Source organism: Macrobrachium rosenbergii, chromosome 39, assembly GCF_040412425.1.
Source record: "Macrobrachium rosenbergii isolate ZJJX-2024 chromosome 39, ASM4041242v1, whole genome shotgun sequence".
In the NCBI taxonomy this organism is placed as follows: Eukaryota; Metazoa; Arthropoda; class Malacostraca; order Decapoda; family Palaemonidae; genus Macrobrachium; species Macrobrachium rosenbergii.
The window spans coordinates 18,925,752-18,952,840 of NC_089779.1; the positions used below are offsets into that span (position 1 = coordinate 18,925,752).

General features: G+C 38.1%; 1 protein-coding gene across 2 annotated transcripts in view; it reads left to right on the forward strand.

The window, feature by feature from the left end:
* The window catches only part of Gli (carboxyl ester lipase-like protein Gli), a 40,980-nt gene that overhangs the window by 5,309 nt on the left and 8,582 nt on the right, over positions 1-27,089 (forward strand). For both annotated transcript variants that reach the window (XM_067082741.1, XM_067082742.1), the window contains exons 2-8: positions 1,583-1,791; positions 21,951-22,103; positions 22,613-22,766; positions 23,883-24,094; positions 24,456-24,623; positions 25,872-26,073; positions 26,674-26,864. In XM_067082741.1, the coding sequence (XP_066938842.1) occupies positions 1,583-1,791; positions 21,951-22,103; positions 22,613-22,766; positions 23,883-24,094; positions 24,456-24,623; positions 25,872-26,073; positions 26,674-26,864 (1,289 nt within the window). The remainder of the gene's footprint in view (positions 1-1,582; positions 1,792-21,950; positions 22,104-22,612; positions 22,767-23,882; positions 24,095-24,455; positions 24,624-25,871; positions 26,074-26,673; positions 26,865-27,089) is intronic.

The following is a 27,089-nucleotide window of genomic DNA, read 5'->3' on the forward strand; positions in this document are numbered from 1 at the left end:
CACTATTAGTACTCACTTTACAAGAGCATGGCAACTATAATAACTAGAATGAAACTTGACTTCTGTGACGTCATAAACAAATGCCATCTATATATGCAATGAAAAGCAAATCAATTTCGAGCATTGACGTCTCTTATTAATGTGCTGAAAATTACGAAATCTTAATATATATATATATATATATATATATATATATATATATATATATATATATATATATATATATATATATTTGTGGAGGTGTAAATTGTACTGCTAAAATGTCTGTTGATCATGAATGTTGCCAAATTAACACAATTATTGAATAATATCCAGCCATTGATTTCAACGAGCACACAAATGGTGAGCCTTTGGTGTAAAGCCATGGTTCTTAACCTTGTTATTACACGCCCCCTATAAGAGTTGGTCATTCCCTCCACGCCCCCCTTGCATCTATGAGTAAAGTTCCCTCCCATATTTAAAGATAAATGAAAGTAAAAGAGAAAGAGAATGGGTTTCGAGGGATAAGGTGGGAGGAAAATAATTCCAAAACATCTAACTAGAGCAGTAGACTATAGGACGCTAACATTATAAGGCATACATTTGCATTTTTTAAAATAAATTTCTGAATATTACTTCACCACTCTTGTTAAGAGAATAACGAATATAATGAGAATATTTTTAATTTTTCCCTAGGGCTCGCGCCTCCCCTGGAAATTGCTGACGCCCCCCTAGGGGGGAAGCGCCCCCAGGTTAAGAACCACCTTTGTGAAGGTCAACCAAATTTCGGCAGAATACGCCACCTTATATAATTAAAAACTTTTCAGCAAAATTATATATATAGTATAATTTTATCACACACACACACACGTGGGTTTGTTTTTTCTCAAATATTAAACCCAAAATATAATCTAGCATCGATCTTGATATACCTTGAAAGGAAGTTAGACTTAAGTGCTTCTTAAAGTCTAACTTATTTTCAAGGTATATCATGATCGATGCTAGATTATATTTTTGGCTTGATATTTGAGAATAAACAAAGCCACGTGTGTATGTGTGTGTGTGTGTGTGGCTAGGCCTAATTGTGGCTTTGTATATTTCAAAACTTAATAATGCAGCATAAAATAACCAGTTACTGTTGACTGTAGTTTCTACAAAAAATGTCAAGCATTTATAATTACCTTTGGGTGTGAGTTATTCCCTTAGGTATGACGAATTCGATAATAGACGATAGTCGTATTTGTGGGCTTCGTATATTTCAGTACTGAAACGCAAGCATAAAATAACCAGTGACTGTTTACTGTAGGTTCTACAGCAAATGTCAAGCACTTATAAATTATAATTCCCTTTGGGTGTAAGTTATTCCCTTAGGTATAACGAATTCGATACTAAACCATAGGCCTACTTGTGGCTTAGTATATTTTAATTCTGAATGATGCAAGCATAAACTAATGTCAATTATAAGTTATAATTCCCTTTGGGTGTGAGTTATTCCTTTGGGTAAAACGAATTCGATAACTAAACGATAGGCCTATTTGTGGCTTAGTACATTTCGATAATGAATAATTCAAGCACAAAATAAGTTCCTTCGTCTTTCCCGCAGGAATCCAGCTGCCGTTGGCCGACGTCTTTGTGACGACGGACAGCGGGAAAGTCCAGGGCTTCTACGTCTACCTGTACGACAAGCCAGGGCAAAGGTTCGACGAACGCCCTGCCAACAAACCCATCCACCAACAGAGGCACATCCTCAACGTCACGACTTTCCTCGGCATCCCATACGCCCGTCCGCCCATTGAGGAAGGACGCTTCAAGGTAAGGAATGATCTTAGATACGATATAAGTTGGAGAAATCCTCCGTAGGATGTTTCCTAGAGAATGACCTTAGATACTTATTGGAAAAATGCTTCAAAGGGTGCTTCCTATAGAATGACCTTAGATACGTGTTGGAAAAGTCCTCCGTAGGCCGTTTCCTAAAGAATGATCTTAGGTACGTGTTGGAGAAATGCTTCAAAGGGCGCTTCCTACTGAATGACCTTAGATACATGTTGGAGAAGCCCTCCGTAGGGTGTTTCCTAAATTATGACTTTAGATACTTGTTGGAGAACCCTCCGTAGGGTGTTTCCAAAGAATTACCTTACGTACGTGTTGGAGAAGCCATCCGTAGGGCGTTTCCTAAATTATGACCTTAGATACTTGTTGGAGAAGCCCCCCGTAGGGTGTTTCACAAAGAATTACCCTACATACGTGTTGGAGAACCCTCCGTAGGACGTTTCCTAGCAAATGATCTTAGATACGTGTTAAAGTCCTCCGTAGGGTGTTTCCTATGAATCAGCATAAATACTTGAAGGAAACATAAACATGTCACTGTAAGACTTATTAAGAACTTAATCTTTTACGGAAAAGTATGATTGAGCACCATGTTGATTTACTACTAACCCACCTCTCTCTCTCTCTCTCTCTCTCTCTCTCTCTCTCTCTCTCTCTCTCTCTCTCTCTGAGAGTTACATGTAAGTTGCAAATATATTCTATAACATTTATTTTATACAGTGATGGAACCTAAAGTCATATATATATATATATATATATATATATATATATATATATATATATATATATATATATATATATATATATATATATATATGTATATATACATACACACATACTTTTCCCATCCAGAAGAATTTCTCTGAAAAGTGGACCGAGGCAGTTAGACTGTGGTAGACTTTAAGAGGTCGTCGTGCCTGCCTCTTCCTCGTCAGCCTACAAACCAGGACCTGGGTCCTGGTCTAAACACTCTAGACAAACGCCGTCTGCTGACTCGATTATGCTGTGACATGACGCTGTATTTGCTGTGACAGATCTTCACAGTCACAACCATGAAGTTGATAATCGGTCTAGGCTCGCTTATTCGTTTCCCGACCAAGCGTTTAATGGCAACGGTGCAATAAATCTGATAGCGTACAAAACCTCTCTCTCTCTCTCTCTCTCTCTCTCTCTCTCTCTCTCTCTCTCTATATATATATATATATATATATATATATATATATATATATATATATATAACAAAATTAATAACAAAAACAGGAAATCTAACGCGTTCACTATACTGTAAGATATGTTAAACTGTACATCAACGTGAGACTAAGTACTTTGGTCTAAATCGTGATGGAAAAACAAAAATCTAGACAACACTGTTTATAATCAATCATAATAACTAATTAGCCTGGCTCCCACAACTACAACTGAAATCTAAAGAAACGCCAAATTAAATTTGAAATCTGCAAACCACACATTTTTGTGGTTAACAGCTGCACTTAAGAACTCGTCACTTCGTGTCCAATAAACCACTCTCATGAGGCATGAAAAAAATAGTCTTCCTCTTAATGGAAAAAGAATGGAAAACAAACGATTTTTTTTCTCTACTGGCATATAGTTTCGTCAATAAGCGGAAATAAAGTCAACGCGAAGCAAAAATCAAAACAGTTGCAGGAATAGTGGGCTGCCTTGTTTTTCCTTTGTTTTGCAAACCTAGTACGATGGAGTCGACGATTCTCTCTCTCTCTCTCTCTCTCTCCCCCAATCTTATCTCTGCAGGTTCCATCTACCATGACTGATAGCAATAGTTATTTCTGCTTCGTCGAATATGTGGGAAGCATGAATAAAAAAGGAAGGACATACGTTCTATACACACGAGCACGGAGGTCAGTCTCTGCTATATTAAAAAGACTGTTATCATCCCTTGGTATGCAATAGGAAATGCAGAGTGCTTACCCCTGTAAGTCTCAGGAACAAGTTCAACGACCTAGGCCGATTAAACACAAAAAGGGGCCTGGCATTCAGCATGGTTGGCGTCCCACGCAAATTACGAAATGAGCGCGTGATGATTCAATAGGGAAAAGTGAGAATGATGGGAAGGAGAAAAATCATAAGATGTCCCCTGGAAGAAACAGATTGACACGCAAATTACGAAATGAACGCGTGGTAACTGATTAAGGAAAGAGTGAGAATGGGAAAGAGAAAAATCGTAAGGTGGCTTCTGGGAGAAACAGACTGCCTCCCTTTCCCTCCCCCAAACCCTCACCCCGTTTCATAATAATCAACCCCCACCCATCTACAACCCCAGTACCCACTCCCTAGGTCCCCAGTACAACAATAACACTCTCACAACTGGCGCAAAGACTAGAGCAGTGTAACCGCAGAAGCATTCTACAATTTTCCGTCGAACTGGTCTTACCTACAGTGCTGTGTTCAAGTGCAGACTCACACTCACACACACACAGCTCTTCAAGGTCACGCAAAGAAGGGAAAGAGATTATTGTTGGACTGTATTTCATAGGAACATTATGATATATGCTGGACAAATAAGTAAAAAGTATACCTTAGTTTTACCAGACTACTGAGCTGATTAACAGCTCTCCTAGGGCTGGCCCGAAGGATTAGACTTAATTGTACGTGGCTATGAACCAATTGGTTACATAGCAACGGGACCTACAGCTTATTGTGGAATCCGAACCACATTATAGCGAGAAATGAATTCCTCTAACTCTTCATCGGCCGGCCGGGGGAATTGAACTCCGGCCCATCGAGTGACAGTGAATCTCTACCGACTCAGCCAACGAAGGGCTAATATATGCTGGACAAATATATATATTCAGATACTGGTTCAATTGCGCACAACATATATATATATATATATATATATATATATATATATATATATATATATATATATATATATATATATATATATATATATGAAATGGTGCCAACAGGCTTATTCCGCATGGTAATGATAAATCAGATTGCTAAACACCGGAAGATGATAAGACGCCAGAGAACACAGGATGTAATAAGTTACGCAAGGAGAATGAAGGTGTGATCAATATCACAAGCATATATACTGTATATATATACACACGTGTATATACATGTACACACATATATATGTGTGTTTGAACTGGTACTAAAGTTTGCAGAAGGTTGAAAATTGTGAAAATCAAGTCCAATTCAAAAAAACAAAATTGATTATCATTATCTGTCACAATCCCGAAAGACCGGTTGATTTTAAGCTGGTGCCGCAGAGAGAGAGAGAGAGAGAGAGAGAGAGAGAGAGAGAGAGAGAGAGAGAGAGAGAGAGAGGGGGGTCAAATCTAACGAGTCCTTTCGAGTTCTTGAGGCGAGGATGCAAAAGTATGCCAATGCGCTAAAAAGTCAGATATGAGAGAGAGAGAAAGAGAGAGACTTTGATACTTGTGGGAAAATTTTATCATCCTATAGGTTAAACCCTATTTCATGGACAATTTAGCTTACCTCACTTCCCCTGTCTGAGACGGAATCACACTTCAGCACTTACTTTTTTTTATAAAGATGTTTACAGCTTGCTCCCTGTCCGTCTCTGCAACCGATTCATTCAGGTTTATTGGTTAAATATTCAGTTTACTTTTAATTTGAAGCGTTTAAACATAGGGTATCATCATTAAGGAATGTACTATTTTAAATGACCCTACCTTGAAGAGTAGGCATCTTTGCCGAGCAGTCAGAAGATTTTACTTTTGAAAGCGAATTTCTCTCTCTCTCTCTCTCTCTCTCTCTCTCTCTCTCTCTCTATTGCTTTTTAACAATGAATGTTTCTCTTGGGTGGAAAAAAGCCTAGCAATGTATCCAGATTTTTTGCTGCCAAGTCGATAAAATCGACACATCAATAATATTTTCCTTGGAGATTTAACTTGATGTTAATTTTACAAAGTAATCACCATTTACAAAAATACGAGGAATCAGCTGCAAAAGGTCCTATACTTCTGTTTGGGATGAAGAGATATTGTGACCAATTCCACTACAGATAAGAGAAGATAGGGTGCTGCTTTGGTTTGTCATCTACACGTCACCTACTCCGAGGTGATGGTCTAAACACGGCGGAAGGTGCTAGTACTAAACACGGCGAAAGCTCCTTGGGACGCCGTGTTTAGTACTAGCCCCACGGGGATCAAAGTATTATATACACCCATTTCTATATTGTGTGGTCGACAAATTATATTAATAAACGATATCTTCGTTCGGCCGTCTACTTTACATTTACAATACGGTGTTTAGTACTAGCACCTCAGAGTAGGTGACGCGTAGATAACAAGCCAAAAGACGCACTAGATCGCTGAGCAGAACGACTGTAATGCAGCCATGGATTTCTGGGTAAAATACGGGAATTTACTAGAATTTAAATGATTTAAATATAAAAAGGTATAGCAGGTGACGCCTCAGTTAAGGAAAAACACGGCAATAATATATTTAGACTCTATGGTGCGGAAAAACCGCCAGGTATTCACAGCTCGTAATTTGAGAGCGAGCGGCAAATTGACATACACAAAACATATTCATATGAATATAAAAAAAAATAAAAAAAAAACTAATTCCATAAATGCAGTGACGGCAGACGCAAGCTCTGTGAAGTAAAACTTCACGATAACGTAAAACTTCACAATGACGCCTTCTGGCTAAGTGGCGAGACCACATTTCCTTCTTCCCTCGAGCTCTCCCCAAGACGGGGCGTCACGCCCGAGAGCGTTTTGCTATAGAGTGGGACTAGCTGGGAGGGACCCACTTCAAGTGTTATGATAATGAGGGATTCGGGCTGGAAATCACTTTGTGGGATTGGAATTTAAAATGTAGGCCAAAGGCCAGGCGCTAGGACCTATAAGAAATAACTTTGAGGACTTCAAATGTTTTGATGATGGAGGTTTCGGGCTGGAAATCACTTTGTGGGATTGGAATTTAAAATGTAGGCCAAAGGCCAGGCGCTAGGACCTATAAGAAATAACCTTGTGGACTTCAAATGTTATGATAATGGAGGTTTCGGGCTGGAAATCACTTTGTGGAATTGGAATTTAAAATTTAGGCCAAAGGCCAAGCGCTGGGACCTATTAGAAATCACTTTGTGGAATTGGTATAGAAAATTTAGGCCAAAGACCAACCGTTGGGACTTTTGATGAAGTCATTCAGCGCTGAAAAGGAAACTGACAGTAATATAAAGGTGCACTGTAGGCATTACTTAAGGTTCTGTGCAGCGTCCCTTCGGCCGCTGGCTGCAACCCCTTTTATTCCTTTTATTGTACCTCCGTTCGTATTCTCTGTCTTCCACTTGGCTTTCTACCGTCTCCTGACAGTTGGAGGTACAGTAAAAGGAATGAAAGGAGTTGCAACTAGAGAACCTTAAGTGATGCCTACGGTGCACCACGTGAGGTGCACTGACGGCAATACTCCCCTAGAGGTAAATCACTGATGCTGCTTTCCACGTAAGTTCGTGATTCAGGTCAGACTGCATTCGCTGATGGTTAATGAGGTCATTAACATTGCGGTAAATTCGTAACGTTTCATGCTATAGAATCGGTGAATTAAGGCCTCTCTAACCCACGTTTATTCCCATATATTAAGCTACACATATTATTATTATTATTATTATTATTATTATTATTATTATGTAACAAGACCACTACGGGGCCATTGATTTGAAACTGAAGCTTCCAAAGAATATGGTGTTCAATTGAAAGAAGTTAGAAGGTAAAGGGATATATTAATAAATAGATAAAAATATAAGTAAATAATTACATTTACTTACATTAAATATAATTCCCAAGGTATAGTAAATTCGATGTTAGTGGCTTAATATTTGTGAATGTAAAATGTCACGCTTATATAATTGACAGAAACTCTTTATATATATATATATATATATATATATATATATATATATATATATACATACATATATATATATATACAGTATATATATATATTATATATACATATACATATACATATACATATACATATACAGTATATTCACTGTTCCATAGAGGAGAGCTTTGAGGTTGGCTGGGAACAAAACCTGTAATGTATACAGCCAAGGGTATGTAAGTCTAGGGCGCCACTATAGCGAACCCTAGTCTAATGTTACCTGCTTTAAGAAACAACAAAAACAGTAACGTGAAAGAGAGAGAGAGAGAGAGAGAGAGAGAGAGAGAGAGAGAGAGAGAGAGAGAGAGAGAGAGAGAGAGAATGGGAAAAATTAGGGTCTCTTGGTAACCTGATACCACTCACGCGACTACCTGTTTTATTTTGATTCAAGTTACGTTTTGCAGTCGTCTTCTAAGCATAGGGGACACATTTAGATATGGATACTTATACACATAGTTCGAATAATTCAAAGGATGGGTGCTTTAAATAAAGTTAGATATGCTGATTTAATTAAACGTAAATGAAAATAAAAACAACTGTTGCCCAATCTTCACTATTTTGTTCAATGAATTGTACCCAAAGCCGAATTGAACAGCACACTAGTTGAATATTCAGTTGTAAATACACACACACAAACACGACTTAACTTTGATGTTGCCTCCAAATGGTCGAACAAATTCCCCTTCGTTTCTGGATGTCATTTATAACGGCAATAAAAGTCAGCGGGAAAAAGAAAAAGTCAAAACGTTAACCCTGGGTCTATCCAGGATTAGTCCTGGGTCTATCTGTAATGAATCATTTCCGGGCGGTACCCGGAAACTTATCAGTCTACAACTTCCGTTTCCATCATCGATTCTGACCAAAAACGTTGCTATACATCGGTCCATTCATAACTGGCCCGTCCAGTGGAATAAAAACGCGTTTTTAAAGCTATGTCTTCAAGTGTATGGCAGTGAAAAGACACTGGATGTGTCGCTTAGTCTAATTCATACAGTCACCACTTCCAGCCAACCATTTGATTATTTTATATATTTTATTCTAAGTAGTTGAATCAACACATTATTACTGTTATTACCATTCAAGCTGCGCAAATTCCTCCATAATTATTGTATTGAATTTCATACTAACCACAGAAAAGTTACATCAAGAATCAAACACCAAACTTAAAATAAAAGTGCATGACTGTAGTGGCCAAATATCTACAATTCGTAAAATGAGGCTACTCTGAATGATGAATCGAGATACTAAATTAAGAAAATAAAAAACTAAGCGTTTACAAAAGAAATGTTTACTTTCTTTTCTGTTACCTATGAAACGTTAAGAACAAGCAAATTCAAGCGACGAATATCAAACTTCAGCTATAGAACCTACTAGGCCTATCTTAGCATCTACACGTCTGAGGTCGAGCCCAGCGCCCCTCGAATTCTTTACCCAAGCGAGCTTCAAACTTTCCCAACAGCAGCACATCCTGGTCTTTTAAGGCTTCAAGGGAAGTTATATCGAAAGATGAGACTGTAAAATCTCGTTTTAAATAACAACGCTTTTCAGAATATAACGAGATATAACGGATTATCAAGCTGGGTTTGAACATCCTGAAAGCTAGTTCTTGAAAGGTATAATCATAAATTGCATTAAAAGTAGTCTTTGGAGGGTGATGCTATGTAATTATGCTAAATATTTTGGCATAGACATTGTGTTATCAACGGGAACCGCACTATAGAGTAAGAACTCAACAAATGCAGGACGCTAGGAAATGCAATGTTCACCCACGCCCACCCTCTGCAACTCAGCATGTGGATAGATTTCGATCTACAAATGCAGAACAGAATAGCCACTGCAAGGTTTGCGCCCCTATGCACCTGAATGATACGGGACTATGAGCCTTCCCTAAAGGGTGTTGCAAGGACGAAGAAGCCTTTGGGATATCCCAGGGAGAAGGCAAACTCTGGAGTCCAGAAGGGGGGGGGGGAGCAGGGCAGGGAGCGTGACTGAAGTACCGGATGAGGACGGCTGTTGACCGGCTGATGGTTCCACACTCGTGAAACCATGGTATAAACTATCATCACCCACCATCTCTCTCTCTCTCTCTCTCTCTCTCTCTCTCTCTCTCTCTCTCTCTCTCTCTCTCTCGTTTTCAGCTCGCAACTGCTGTCACGCAGGAACGATTCACGTTCCTCTAGTTTCTTTTTCAATCGCCAAAGCTACGATCACAATGTGGTGGGTTCTCTTAAAACATTATCAGCCACCAGCAATGAACCTACCCTTGAAATATATTCGGAACAGTCAAAACCCTTCGGCATTCGTTACAACCAAACGCAAGCGATTAAAATTAAGAGTACTTTTGCATATTTTAATTACCCGGACACTTGACTGGAGTACTCCAATTGGCCTGCAATGCGTCTTGGCCACAGATATATAGAGTGGTTCTTTTATAGCGACGCACGCGAAGGAAAACTTTCTCATGCGACCCATAACAATTTTTTGCTGGTACTTCAGGTAACTTCATTTAGAACCCAAAACTTTGTTTTTAATAACATGAAGGACACCATACGTCACTGTATTTCACTCTCCCTTTCAAAAACGCGCACAAACATACACACACACTCACGCAAGCGCGCAACATTGCAACAGAATAGTAATCCAAGTCCAAAATTTGACTCTGCGTGAGGGCGGAGATATGACAGGCATTTACGGTTATTGTTTAGAGTGAGAAAGTGTGCCACTTTTCCTACAGCGGATGCGCTGAATTGCACGCGAGTGAAATACGCTAAGCTGGGTGAAGGGGAAACACACAGAACGATTTTACATCCACAAAGAGAAAATAAACACACGAGAGCGAACTATCTTGATTTTGCAAACTCCTAAAAAATTTTAAAAAATCCTTCGATCTGTTAATGACAATCAAACGACCGTTTCGATTATTTTTTTTTATAAAATTCGTCATGTTTGTTCGCCACTAATCTACATTCTGGGGGTTTTAATTTCTTATAAATCCGAATTATATTGGCAATCATGTTTAAAAGTGTAGTGGCTAATTACCGAGAAACGAGGAAAATCAGAATCTAGCAAACATATATATAAAAATGTAATACTGCAACGTAGGTAGTTAAAAAAGTAACAACTTACCAACCACAAAGATCTTGAAACTACTTTCTCTTGAGGACGTTAGAAATTTACCTTATGAAGGGATGTTATAAACAGAAGCCATTCAAACGCACATACTATACTACTGATATCACAGCAATTCAGGGCAAGCAAACCAAAACAAGACTTTGAAGAAAGTTACTATCGTCAGTGGTAATGAGTTTCCTCAACAGAGGCAGGAAAACTGGAAACTTATCAGACGGAACCCTGCAGAAAACAAAGCGGTGTCTGACATCTGCACAGGGCGTAACCCAACTCTATTGTCACCGGCGTTTACAGGAAAATGGGGTTTGTGCTTCCTCTGTTTCTTGTTTATTCTCATTCACCGGATTCACTACAATAAATCCTTAACCAGAATGAAGAGGTACGTCTCTATCCGACACAGAAAGGCCTGTGTTACGAGAAATCGTATGCAAAAATATTATCAGCCTATAAGTCTACTGGGACAAACATCATCATCCTGTAAGTCTACTGGAACCAACCTTATCAGCCTATAAGTCTACTACATTATCAGCCTATAAGTCTACTAGAACAAACATTAGCAGCCTATAAGTCTACTGGAAAACATTAGCAGCCTATAAGTCTACTGGAATAAACATTATCAGCTTATAAGTCTACTGAAAAAAAATGATCAGCCTATAAGTCTACTGGAAAAAACATTATAAGCCTATAAGTCTACTGGAAAACATTGTCAGCCTATAAGTCTGATGAAAAAACATTACAGCCTATAATCTACTGGAAAAAACATCAGCCTTTAAGTCTACTGGAAAACATTACCAGACTATAACTCTACTGGAAAAAAACATTATCAGCCTTTACGTCTACTGAAAAAAAAACATTATAAGCCCTATAAGTCTACTGGTAAATCCTTCTCAGCCTTTATGTTTACTGGAAAAAACATTATCAGCCTATACGTCTACTGAAAAAAAAAAGCATTATCTGCCCGTAAGTCACCGAAAAAAAAAAAAATTTCAGCCTATGTGTTCTGGACAATATACTCGCAGCTAGGAACGGCTGGGAACAACGTGGTACTCAACCACTACCCCCATATTTTTTTATACACAGATAACAGAGCGATAAGTAAAGCTAAGGGCCAAAGCAAGGCACGAAAAGACAAAGAGAGGAGTCGTAGATATGGCGAGAACATCAAACACTTTACTGGCTTCGGATAACAATAAGAAGAGAGGGCCTTGATGGAATAGCAGTGTGTAAACTCGGCGTCTGGGGAAATGAATAAATGCCATCCAGCATTCATTATTATTATTATTATTATTATTATTATTATTATTATTCAGAAGATGAAACCTATTCACATGGAACAAGCCCACCAAAGGGGCCATTGACTTGAAATTCAAGCTTCCAAAGAATATGGTGCTCATTAGGAAGGAGTAAGAGGGGGTACAGGGAAATACAGAAAGAAAAGTTCTCACTTATTAACAAAGAACAAATGAACAAATCAGTAAGTATATTAAAATATATTAAAATGCAAGGAGAATAGTATTAGGGTAACAATGCATTGCATCTTCGCTTGAACTTCTGAAGTTCCACTTGCTAGACTTACAAGCATACTATTCCATGGAAGCCGCCTCGTTCAATATAAATATGTCTGCATTGCGAAGTACGACATAAAATACAGGGAGATTCGAGTTCCATGGGAGTAAGTTCTCCAGTAGCGTGCTACACATACAGGAAAACCCATAAAAAGTCGACTCTTCGACGAGGTATAAAGTACAGTGTATACTGTATATACGAGATAATCGATGATCGACCCAGCGCACGAAGCAACAACCCCAGAGTTGAACCACGGTCGCTTCTATGCTATGCTTGCCTCAAGGTCCCAGTATATATTCACGAAATCTTACCCAATAAAAAACAAGTAAAGAATGTAATCAAGTTTTCTGTATAGCTTATAATGCTGTATGAGCCGCGGCCTATGAAACTTTAAACACGGCCAGGTGATGGTCTATCCTATATTGTTGCCAGAGGCACGGCTATGGTTAACTTTAACCTTAGATGAAATAAAAACTATTTAGGCTAAAGAGCTGCAATTTGGTGCGTTTGATGATTGGAGGGTGGATGATCAACATGCCAATTTGCAGCCCTTAGCCTCAGTAGTTTTTAAGATCTGGGAGACGACAGGAAAAGTGCGGACGGACAGACAAAGCCATCTCAATAATTTTCTTTCACAGAAAACTAAAAACTAAGAGAAATGAAAGTAACTCAGGATCTCTTTGTCAATTTTGGTACATTTCTGCAATTTTCAGAACTGTAATTTCCATAGAATTATGTATTTTGATTTCCCGGTGGCTTCGAAGAAACAAAGGAACACAGCAACTTTGATTTTGTCAAGTTACATTAAATATATACGGTTATTGAAAGACAAGAATGTAAATGAACGTTTGATTATAAATAAAAGCTTCCATTTTACGTACTCGAACAGATATCAAATTAATTTTAAAAGACAAATTGTTTAAGCATTTCGCAAAAATTCTTTGTGAGAATGGAAGCAATGCATTCTAGATAAATGTATGCAGTTGGACATCTGTTGTAGTCTATTGTAAATCATTTAATGAATAAAAACTTAGGGGAAAAAAGTATATATGCTCCATATACGGCGCAATTTCTCAAGGAAAACCATCCATCAAAAAATACATTTTTTACACTAATTCCAGTCATATACGACCGTACAGCCACCCGCAAATGTATCATCCACTTACTCTCTCCACATTCAACATAGGAAAGACACACAAAGACACACGATTTTATGAGATATATATGACAGTTTATCTTATCAACGATGACGATTATAGTGATATCTTACATTACTCAAGCTTTGGTCACATCCTGACTGATTCCTTCACGTTAAAGAATATTAGAGATCTGAGGAATGAAGAGCACAAGTGGGAGGAAGTCTGGATATGAGACTAAAAATTACTAGACTGACGGCGGGGAAATGGGTATAATTAGTCTTGTTAACCAAGATTAAACGTTTTTAACGGTATGCATAATTAAACGTATCTTTTCTACTTGAATATAGAATTTAGGGCAAAGGCTAAGCACTGGAACCTATAAGGTCATTCAGCGCTGGAACGGACATTGACAGTAAAAGGTTTGAAAGGTGTAACAGGGGGGAAAACCTCGCAGTTGCACTGTGAACCAATTGCTAGGAGAGGGTGGAAAGTAAGATGGAAGAAAGAGAATTTGAAAGGAGGTACAGTAAAAGGAACGAAAGGGGTTGCAGCTAGGGACCTAAGGAAGCCACACTATAAAGAACCTTAATTATGCGGTGCACTGACGGCGCTAAACCAACCCCCCCCTACGGGAAGGCTTACGGACCTATAATGACCATCGTAGGCCTATATATTACTTTTCATTAACTGCTTAAAACAAGTGGAATGCAATCCTTCCCAAAAGAATGAAAGTGTTTCTCTTATTAAATCCATTTACTCGTTCTCAAGAGCAATTCTCTTTTTTCCCCGTCATGGGAAAGGAGCACGGCCTAGTCTCAACACTTGAGAAACACCTCTCTCTCTCTCTCTCTCGCTGTTGTGCAGACACGCATCCAGACAATTCTAGCGTAAAAGAAATACAAGTTTACGCGCTAAAAATTAAATTACAAAGCGAAACTTAAATTTCCTTCTGTATGACTGTAACAGCCTTAACTATTTTTCAACATAGTGATTGTTTTATTCCTACTACAACTGGCGTGACCGAATACACTTTTCAACAAAGGTCCCCTACTTTTCAACGAAGGTTCTTGAGACCTGAGCCTTGAAATCAATGTTATCGACGAGCTTTCTCATAAATATTTAGCGAACCAACACCACAAAGAAACGAAGAAGAAGGAGAAAATATACGAAGTAGCCAAGATCATGAGTACGGCCAACGTTGTGGTTTCCTGGGCTGTCTGTCCCACGATTAGACAAGACAGACAGAGACAAAAAACAAGGGGGGTTAGACCAATGACCCTCCGAAGTGGTCGATAGCGACATGGTGTTTGACGAGAAAGTGCTTTCCTTTTTTCATTTGACTTTATGGTTTGTAATTCAATTCGATTCAGTAGTTTGGTTTGAAAAAAAGCTGACCTGGGATATCACTTATGGTCTGAGATTGGTATAAAATTCAGTGTTTTTTTTTTCTCTCTCGCTCTCTCTAAAGCAAAACGATTCCCTTAAGCGAATTTGATATGATTCGTAATCAAACCTTGCATTCTATTTAATCAAGAAAAGCCAAGCTAAACAATTCTATCACAGTTCTCTTCGTCGTGATGACTGCGTACATAATTAACCACAAATTGAATGGTTAATGCGGGAAGTCATATCTCTCACTAATTTAGCAAAAAATATAAAAAAATAAAAGCTTCTCTTCACGGAGGGATGTAATCACCTCAAAAACATAATGGTTAATCTAATTAAGCTTTTATTCAGCCAGGAGAGTGTTGACTGGCAACGCTGCTGTAAAGAACGCAGAGAACCTCTCCCGCTCGCTCTCTCTTTGGTATCTTATCGTAACCTACGTACCTAGAAGTTTATCTGATAACAAGAGGAACTTTCAAACAAAATGTCACGTCACACACGTGTGGCGGTTTCATGCTCTCTCCACAAAACAATATGCATGACTAATATTATAAGAGATCACGTCCTTCACGTATTGCCAAAGACAGACGATGCCTATTCAATGTCAGGCACGAGAATAAAGTAATAGAGATTGCAAGAGACAGGCGGCCGAGTTATGATAATGTTATTCGCGTTGGTAAACGAACGTTACTCATGAATACGAGTTGGAGTTCCGTTGCGATGTATGCGTGTCCGAGCAAGGCATTCGTTCTAATGAATATCCGTCTATTTTATTTGTTATAGGTCGGTTCATACTTCTTCGCGCGATACACGACGGCGTTTAGAACCTTCTCCTAACCTGGGGAACTTAAAAGAGCGCAGTGACAGCATGACATCATTTTCACTTTTACTGGTCTAAACCGCAGCCTAGTACGAGTGACCGGAATCACAGCCTTGCCTACTGTATAAGAACTCATTGCCTCACTGAAATGGAGAGTTACTTCGGTATTTTTTTGTTCTCTCTCTCTTCACGGCACCGCACGAATTAACCAATGAATCAGTCACCTTTCGTCCCGACAAGATTATATCGAAGGATCAATATAACTGTTGAATGATTGTGAAATGTCGATAATGGCAGATTCATAGTGAACGTCAAATGGAGATATAACAATTGTAAAAATAATAAAAACTCATCACCGTTTGTACCTTTTTTGGTTATCTGTGCTTAATACAAGTACAAGCCAGTAGAAGTATTTTTTTTTTGTATTACTTACGTTTGAAATAAAACTAATAAGAAGACGGTTAACCTAACGGATAGACCTGTACTTTCAAGTGCGACCGAGTTTCCATGAACATTTAAAGATAAATTCTTCCAAGAATCAGTGTCCTCATATGTAGGTGTCACAACGAAATCTCAGATAAAATAATAAAATGTCATTGAAATAATCCAACAAGTGAGTCATACAGTTAAAAGGATACCGCACGATCTCAAATAACACTGAAATTCTCCACTTTTTATGATGGCGTATGAGTCAGACATGATGCCCAACCTAAAACTTACCCAACTGTCCACAGCCTTATATTAGTCATAAGGAACTAACCACTGCTGCTTGAATAGCCTACCCAACAATCTCATTATAAAATTTTTAACGTCCTGAAGCAGTACTATCATGGTCTAGGTTATGTTTTGTTTACAGCTGTTAGCATTGACAATGCCACTACGTTGCTCCCGCAACAAAGACGCCAAGAAAAAACTAATAATAATGCAGGTTGCGTTATAGCACCGACCACAAGGACAGAACAGTGCCTGCTACCCCAGAAATATTTCACACATACCTGACTCAGCAAGGCAAATATATAACTAATCATAATGCAATATCGTTATGCTGTATTACTAAACACTGGTACCTGCCTCATCAAAAAATATTTCCGGCAATGCTTTCACCCACGTCGCTTGCTTGGTAAAGATCTGGGTGTGTTGCAGGATTGCATAGCTATGCCCAGTAGTGTTACGATTGCTGCATCGTAATAACAAGATGGAGGGTTGCCCATCATGTTGGAGCTATCGATTTTGAGGTAAAATGACGGGAAACAGCTTAAGGAAAAGCTTTGAATACAGAATCTTGCAAGAAATACTTCTGCGTTGACAAAACGAGCTCGAAGCAACAGAGGGTTGTGCATTCATCTTCACCATTTTCATGCTCAGCCTTCGTTTCCCAAAGCAATTCCAGCGGGGCATTTTTCATGCGAACGTTGCACTGCATAAAATGCTTGGGATACGTCATCATTTAAAACAGGTTGATGCTATTGGTAAAGTAAATATATATCTCTGAGGGAGGCTAAAACTACCATCAACAAAGGCATCATCCTTCTCAACAGGGGCTGGAGAGATCACGTGACCTACAGTGGAGAGAAAGGAAACGGCGATGGTCTGCCTGGGGTGAACGGGTCACTGGGAGTTTTAAAAACCGAGGAGCATATTATGCTTAACTTCATTCTATATTTAATTAGAATACAGACATTATTTTTCGGTTTGACAACCTGGAGGCTTCTGCCAACTGGGACGGTCTAGGGACTGAGAGGAAAGCGTAAAAAAAATTGTTTGGAGCAACAAAGGGCGTGGAGGGCTACAGGACTCATATTGGAGTGGGATGGCGGAGGGCGGGGGTGGTAACTCCAGCTCGGTGGCGTCTCACAGCCCAGAGGTTCGTTCCCCCGCCTTCCTCCCCCAAAACCCCGCCATCCCACAAGGTGAGGAGAGATCTTCTACGTCACGATACTACGCTACCTCTGGTCAAACTCGACTGAGATGGAGCTCCCCCGCCATTTTAGTTATTTGTCTAAACTGGTGAAGATGACGTCGGCCATCAAATGTAGCCATCAGAAAAGTGAATCTTCTAATATAAAACACAAATAAAAGTAATGTACTTTTCGACAAGCAATCGTAAAAAAACGCTAGCAACCAAAGCCGTAGACAAGGATCCACATATCAACAACAATATTACGAATACTGCGAATCAAGGTCTTCAGAGTGTTGTGATCTAACTCTAGACCACTGGCCTTGACTCTGCGCGTATATAAAGCTATAAAAAAAGCCCAGTGGCAATATCTGATCAACCAAACAACCGAAATCTTGTGATAATGGCTAGGAATTTTGTCTTTACATTCTTGGGTATTATGGAGATGTGGCAACAGGGCAGTGGGGAAGGCTTTCCATGCCTCGGCATCCGATCAAGAACATCAAGAGTTGAAGAGAAACGTTTTATGCAGATATATATTGACGAAATATCGCCTTTTATTCACGTAAAAAATTAAACGTTTGCACCTATCAGAGACTGTAATAGGGACTTTTGTAAATGTATAAGAATGGCTGATATGCTGCTTAATTAAAAGGCAGAATCAATATTAGGAAAAAAAGATGGACGGGATACTAAAGTATTTGTGTGAAGGGGCAGAATAAATGGAATTTTTCTGTTATAATATAATAAAAACCTTTTACCTCTCTCACAACCGAAACAGCAAGTTGACATGTTAACACAAACAATAAAATTTCCCATGAAAAATAATTAAAATACTTTCGAAATGACATCAATAATATGACATTATTAACCTTTTCCCAACTTCCGGATTATGCAAGACTCAGCCTAGAGTTACTGTTATCAACTTTCTCTGAAGTCTCAATCGTTACACTTAATGTTCAATTGGACTGGGAACTACACCACCCGCTGCGTATCATCTGCAGTAACCAGGAGATTCCCATAAAAAAATAAATAATTTTCCGTAATAAATCAAATCAACATCAGTCTAGTCCCCGTAGGAGGTAGCGCCGTCAATGGACCTAACGTGGTGCATGTAGGCATTACTTGAGGTTCTTTGAAGCGTCAATTCAGCCTCTAGCTGCAACCTCTTTCATTCCTTTTACTGTACCTCCATTCACATTGACTGTCTTACTTATGACTTCCCAACCTCTCCTAACACTTGAATCATAGTGCAACTGCGAGTTTTTCCCTCCTGTTACACCTTTCAAACCTACTTACGGTCAATTTCCCTTTCAGCGCTGACTGACCTCATAGGTCCCAGCGCTTGGTCTTTCTCATAAATTCTATATTCCTATTCCTTTCTAACCTAATGACTACGACGAAGAAACAAATCTGGAAACCTGAGGCCTTGTTCGCTTTCTCTTTCCACTGCGGACTTCCGACATCTCACGCGAGACTCATAAAAAAAAAGTTAGACTGCATAAAAAGCTGAGACTAATCTGCAACGGAAAACATAAAACACACATCTTCCCCTGGGAATGGGTGTATGTGTAGCAGGACATTTGATATGCAAAATGGACGATCAGTTGCCAACAGAACTGAATGACGGACATCACCAGGTTCGAGTTTCTTACCGTAACGGGAAATTAGACTGCAGTGAATTAATACGATAAAAAAGAAGATTCAATGTCAAATTTAAATTAAAATGTAAATTAATTATTTATAAACTTTTACGTACTAACAGTTACTCAAACCCACACACCGTACCCACCCACCGTGCCCACCCCATACCCTTGACCGTCAATCTTTCAATAGACACACCTAGACTTATCACCTCTAACTTCTTGTTTTTCTTCCAAAACGGCCTGGGCCACATAGGGACGGCATGCTCCCCAATCCCATCGATCTTTGTACATAAAACACTGTAAGTATCATTAGTAAATAAAGAAGTATCATGCGATTTTACCACAGAATTGCACAAAAATATGTGTGGATTTCCCCCCCCCCCAACGATTTTACCAAAAGTTCGACCTTGTGACTGTCGTGCAGTTTACATGTTAATGGCTTAATATACAATGTAACCTTACCTACTTTGCATAAAATTAATTTCCTAAATGTAAAGCAATCTTTTTTATGATTTTCTTACTAAACATAAGTAATTAAATAAATATATATATAAATGATGTGACATTAAAAATACCTGTTTAGAGAGAGAGAGAGAGAGAGAGAGAGAGAGAGAGAGAGAGAGAGAGGAATTTTGCTTGAAAACTAGTCCAGTTACTTCGTCAGTAGAGAGACTACAACACGCGTATAAACACTACGCTTGAGTCACACGCAACATTTCTCAAACATTCCCACAATAAACGGCTAAAATAGCACAATCTGTGGCTGGATTATGCAACGCCGACGGGGAAAGTACTTCTTCGGAAGGGAATCTCTGGATCATGCTTATTGGCAAACAACGCTTAGACAACAACAACAGCTTATAATCGCTTGCAATGCACGTTGCTGAGGTCGTTATTATTATTATTATTATTATAATATTCAGAAGATGACCCCTATTCATATGGAACAAGCCCACCAAAGAGGCCACTGACTTGAAATTCAAGCTTCCAAAGAATATGGTGCTCATTAGGAAGTAAGAGAAGGTAAAGGGTAATACAGAGAGAGAAAACATCAATGGCTTATAATCGCTTGCAATGCACGATGCTGAGGTCATAGTATTGTGTAAGCAATAGGTCATCAAATTCGATCATTTGGTAGCGCAACAGAAATTTGTGTCCACGCCTAACGTCAGTGTAGAGTATTCTGCATAATTTACCCTCATAGAGTCTGGTGGTCTGAAATTAGTCTTTACAAGGTGAAGGATGATAAAAGAAAGGACGATGTCATTGACTGGTACTAGTCACTGATGTTTAGGCCTATAAATGTTAAAGCTGGTTTGTCTAGTAAGGAAATCCTGCTTCATCTGACTAGGTCTATTCGTCAGTGACTAGTACCAGTGTATGGCATCGTCCTTTATTTTATCATTCTTCACTTTATAACAATTAGTTTTAAAACCTGACTCTACGAGGCCAGAATACTCTACACTAATGTTAGGTGTCAACACAATGCACGTAAAAATTTCAAAATCTCTTGAGTTTTGAAAATGACCATTCGCTAAATATCATTGAGAATATTGCAAAATACAAGCTTTTATTAATTCTACATATAAAAATCGTTTAAGGTAGCGGCAAGGACTTCCAAAATGGAGTTTTATATCACTACTATCATTACTGTTAGTAAATCAGTCTCACTAAAGGGGTAGCTTAAAAAAACAAAAAGTTAAAATAGAAAGGCAGAAATAAGCAGTCACTGTCAAAAAACAAAAAGTTAAAATAAAAAGACAAATAACCAGTTACTGGTAAGCCACAGGCAACACACACCAGTTCAGAAACCTTTACAAGACTAAGTCAATAACCCATGCGATTACCATGGTAACTTAAATTATGTTTTTAATAAATATCTGTTTAAATGTTTGACATTCAAATACTGAGCTCAATATGTTATGCAGCTGGACCACCAAACCTAGGCCTATGTGAGGCCTATATGCAGTTGTTTAGGCAAAATTTACTATCAACACCTTCCTATTTTAAGTAATATTAAAAATGAAAAATTTTCCCATTATTGTTCATGATTGAACCATAATGTTCGTTATCAATACTGAATATAATAATACAAAAAAACAGTGAATAACATAGTTTAGTTCAAAATGCCAATAAAAACAGTTGTCACACCGTCAGAATTGAATGTAGTAGTTCATTTCTACTGAAGAAAGACATTATCAGTATATCAGAGGCAGTTAAAACTAGACATGACTTTATTATGGTTGGGGGAGGGGGAAGGTCAGTCGGAATAATGAAGAAACCTGGGTTATGCAACTGCACAGAAACTCTAAAGAATAGTTATGCTAATGTTTGCTTTTGTCCGTTTAACTCCGGCACTGTATACCTACAGCAATACTAAATGATAGTCTTAAAATCTTCAGCTTTAATATGACTGAAATGTCTCATGCCTAATAAACTGGCAATAGTAATAAAAATCTATCCATTTTACTTGTTCATCCTTCTTGTCCTCTTGTATCGTAAAGCAAGTTTTGACTGCATTTATAATCTGCAAGTTTCACTCTCCTTACTTCAGAAGCCTCAATAATTTAAGATCCCAACACGACATCAGTTTGGATGCAAACACAAAAGAATGAATTCATTATAACCCTATCAATCAACCTAATCTCTGATTTCAGCCACCCAGGAGAGTACAGAACTGGTACAGTACATGGCAAGCACTGGACTACCAGAGTGCCTGCCCACAAAACCTCAAGTACATAGGCCTATCAAATGGAATACGCAATGGCATCCACGAAGACTGCCTCTACCTCAATATCTTCTCACCTTCTGTAAGTGTTGTATTTTACAAGTGTGTTTTATTTGTTGAGAACAACAAAGAGAGTTATTCTAGCAAATGGTTCTATCTGGTGATTCTGTCTTTGTAATTATGTTCTTAAAACTTTGATCAAATGTTTAAATGATCAGTGATCTATTCCTGCTCTGATTTTGACTTCTTGAAACCTAAGACTGACCATTTGGGTTAGAATACCTGTGGAAATGCAACAAAGCCTAATTTTCTTTCATTTCAAAAGTCTCATTCACTTCCCTACCATAATTTACCTACACACACTGTTTTTAATTAATATTTGTTCAGAACTTTTACTTTATGACAATATTAGGCCTACAACTGAATGAAAAGTTAACGTCAGATTTTTAAGAGCCCTCTGAAAATATTCTCATCAAATGCATACTGTGAAACATTCCAAATTTTAAAAAAAGTCTTTTGTATTGTATAAAAATTAATAAAGGTTTGAATTTAATTAATGTCACATTGATCAAGAGAACATTATGGTTCCAGGTATCTGTCAACGTCAAAGATATGTACCCCGTGATGTTCTACATCCATGGGGGAGATCTTGATCACGGCGCCAGCAACCAATTCCCAGGTCACATGCTAGCAGCGTGGGGAGAGGTCGTTGTTGTGACAATTAACTACAGACTGGGAGCTTTAGGTAAGGAGAAAATGTTAAAACTGTGAAGAAGGGGGCCCTTTCTACAACTAAAATACATACTAGGACCTTTACATACGGAAAAAATTTTAAAACTGTGAAGAAGGGGGCCTTACTGCAACTAAAATACAGACCTTAGGTAAGGGGAAAAAAATGTTAAAACTGTGAAGAAGGGGCCTTACTACAGTATAACTAAAATACAGACTAGGAGCTTTAAGTAAGGAAAAAATGTTAAAACTGGGAAGAAAGGGGCCTTACTACAACTAAAATAGAGACAAGGAGCTTTAGGTAAGGGAAAAAATGTTAAAACTCTGAAGAAAGGGGCCTTACTATACAATACAGACTAGGAATTTTAGGTAAGGAAAAAATGTTAAAACAGTGAAGAAGGGGGCCTTACTATAAATACAGACTAGGAGCTTCTGGCAAGGAAAATAATTTTAAAACTGTGAAGAAGGGGGTTTACAACTTGAAAATATAGCAGTGCAAGAAACCTGTAGCTTTTTCCAGGTTTTCCCCCACGTGACAATAATTGAGATGTACTCCTGACAATTTCTACAGTTTTATGGGAAACCACTGATAAAGACTCAAATGATTAGATTAGATTTCACATCACCGTGTGAATGTGTTAACTAAAAGTTTTTTTTTAACAAGTTGTGCTGTTCTAATGGTCATTATTACCGAGTATGAATTAGTCTAGAGTGAAGGTACGATAAAAAGAGTTAGGGAGAGAGAGAACTAACAAAGAACAGGACAATTACACCTATTCTATACTGCAAGAAAGGATGGCAATGGAAAATGTTGGGATTCTAGACTAAGTAAAGCATATTTAACAATAAATTGCTAAGGAGATCACACAGCCCATGAAATGTTGAAAAGACATGCATTAAGAGAAGTTTACCAAGGATTTAAACTTTGTAAATCTTAAAGTATTTTTATGATAATCACATCAAATTTTTTCAGGCATTTAACAATTTTAATGTTTCCTGATGCATAGATGACATACATACAGCACTTGATTATAACCAAAACTAATATTATTAGATTTTTCGTTTGTCAAGTCAGACGTGAAATGGGTTCTTTCCACTCTTCCATCTAATGCATGCTCTGCTTTCTCTTCAGGATTTCTGAGCACAGGAGATGACAACTCTCCAGGCAACTATGGCCTTATGGACATGGCAATGGCACTGGAATGGGTGTACACCAATATACGCTTCTTTAATGGAGACCGAAACAAGATTACTGCATTTGGACCGGGAGCAGGAGGTGCAATGGCTGGCCTCCTGGCTGTCTTACCAAGAACAAAAGAGATGGTCAGCCAAGTCATCGCATCGGTAACGTATTCATCCTTTGCGACAGCCAGTCCCTGTTGTGAATGGCGCACTGTAGATAGTCCCCCTGGACCCAACAGCACTACTTTCTGAATTATACTCTTTCTCAGTTGCCTTTGGTCTCTTCCTGCTTATCTATCAAATTTCCTAAACTTAACCTTCATCTACTTTTAACCTCTCTTATAAGAACAAATCCCTAGGTGATTTAAATAACTTCCATAACAAATAGATTCAATGAAACGGTGCACAGCTGCACCAGATGAAGGATATAATTCAGATCTGCTTAATGCTTCGTTCATATTTCAAACATTCACACACCCGTATTTTAGTAAAGGGTACTAACGATTTTTCTTTTCTTTTTTAGAGTGGCTCCCCTCTTGCAGACTGGGCTGCAATTGATGATGTGTACAGAGTGCAGAACACATCTCGAGTGTATGGTTTAGAGGTTGGGTGCACTGTAGAGTCATCATATAAACTTCTTCAGTGCCTGAATCGACGCAGTTATGAAGAACTTGCATCTGCACCCATCAAAGTATGTTCTCATGTAACACAGGGGTAAAAATGCATATTGGAATATTCTTTAGAAATTTAAAGAACCTCAATATTGGCTGACTTGTATGATTATTAAAACTGTTCTGATGTTTATATTTATACTGTGGCAGTATGAATTCTCTTCTACTTCACTTTCCTGTGTATTCTATTATTTACTTCGTAATCATATTACTTTATTTACTTAATATTTTCTTGAAAATTTCATGGAAAATAATTATCTACCCAGAAAGAAGGATTGCTGAATGTTATAAGGCTTTGATGGTGAGAGTGAGGAGTCTGAATATTCAGATTACTTAGATGGTGAATCAGAGAATATTTGGGGCTTCTAAAGATGAAAAAGTTGGACCGTATGAAGGGACTGAATGTTAATTATTGACGGGAGGTCCAGCTGTTGATACTGAATGAAAAGAGGAAGGAGCTGCTGAGATCGACTGTCTGTAGCATGGCAAGTTGTAAAAGCAACATTAAAAATACATCAAGTAGATAAAAACATTAATACAGGTGTTTTGAAATTTTATGAGCATACAGAAATGATGGGAGGGAATAGGATGGGGAAAAATGGTGGAAAATCTGCAAGTCCGTGGAGATGGGAGGAGAGGAATGCGTAGAAATTGCTGGCTTAGAGGCGTCGCAAAACTGATCAAATGAAAAGCCCTTTAGGAGGTGGACTATGTTTAAGAGGTAAAAGACTTATTAATATGCAAAGATTTGTTGGTGAGGTTTCTAATTAGAAATAAACCTTTAAAAATTGTGTTTTCCATTCGAAAAAAGGTTTATACTTAATTCAGATGGTAAAGTCTGAATACGGCATTAACAGCGTCTTTTTTCGTTCTTTGAAGCTACAACCTTTTTGGGGAACTGGTATGTTGGTTAAAAAAAAATACTCATGGAAAACAAATGGCCATACATACCATTCACTGCTTGCTTTAGAAACTTGTGCTCATTGGAGACTTCACGATACTGAGAAGAGAAAAGCAGAAAAGAACCATTTCATATGACCATAAAATTTGCTATGTAAAACTGTACAGAGATAACAAGGCAATATGGAATCACAGTACAGTGTTTCTGTACACCAAAGTATACTTACACCTTATAAAGAAACCCTGACAGTAACAACAACAATGGAAATGATTGATAGTAACATTAAATTTAACAGCTCAATAAGGCTGTGCCTTAATACTGTAATATTCTAAACACTATACTTATATTCAAACTTGTCTCCTTACAGCCAGATGTTGGGACATTTGCTTGGGGCCCTGCGGTGGATAAAAATTTTACAGTGCCTGGTAATGACTGGTATGAGGACTGGTTACAGCAAGACTGGCACATTTTACCCGACCTGCCGCTGAAACTTTACGAACGCAATCATCATCACCCACATCTGCGGTACCTTACTGGGGTAAATCGTGACGAAGCAGCTGAGATGGTTTGTAAGTACTCAGTTATGACAAAATTCACCCAGATGAATAAAAATATTTGCCTGCTACAGCTTAATCATCGTAGATCAAGTTAGAGAAGATATAATAAAACTCTTTTTGTTTTAAATCTTTCATTGTTTGGTGGCGTTATAGAGTATACTAATGGGAGACAATTTTAAACACCTAGGCCAAAGATTACTTATAAGCAAAGGAGAATAACTGTAATAAAACTTTCAATAATTCCCTTCATGATTCACAAGAAACTTCTAAATTGAAAGTAATTATACTGGAGCATTAATATTGACCTAGCATTTTGAGTGTAAAGTACAGTATACTGTACAATATATTATTTTTGAAGACTGTGACCTATCACTGCTATTGCTAGTTTTACTAAATAAAAGGTTCATCACCAAAATTTGTTTTGTAATTTTTTTACAGATTTCAGTCAAAATCATCATTCTCCTTAGCCGTCAAAAAATATGCTTAATGTTTAAACAGCTATAAAATTGATTTTCCCTTCACTGTTTTCATTTGGCTTGTATAGTCTTCAAGTGATCTAAATCATTTTAAAAACTTGTAATAACCTCTAATATTTCTTTGCCATTTTTACAGATGATGATAGCCGTCTTCTGCGTAACAACTACGAAGTGACCGAAACTTTCTTTAATGAAAGAATAAAGGAATGGGTGAAACACTACAACTATTCCCTCAATCCAGAAGGTGCTTTTGATGCTATTAAGTGGATGTATACGTTCAAACCGGATCCACTTAATACTACGCATATACGAGAACAATATGTCAGTGTACGTAATAGTCTTACTACAAACAGTTTTCATTCAAATATAGGAGCCATTCAGTCTTTATAACATTGGGAGATAACAGCAAGAGCAAATTCAAGTGGCTTTCACAGTGGCATACAGTATTAGGGCCAGCAAAGTAATTTCCGCAGTATTTCAAAGAATTTTTCTTTTGTAACCATAAGAACATCTCTCTCATACTTAGACAGTACTGCATGTAAAATTGACTGG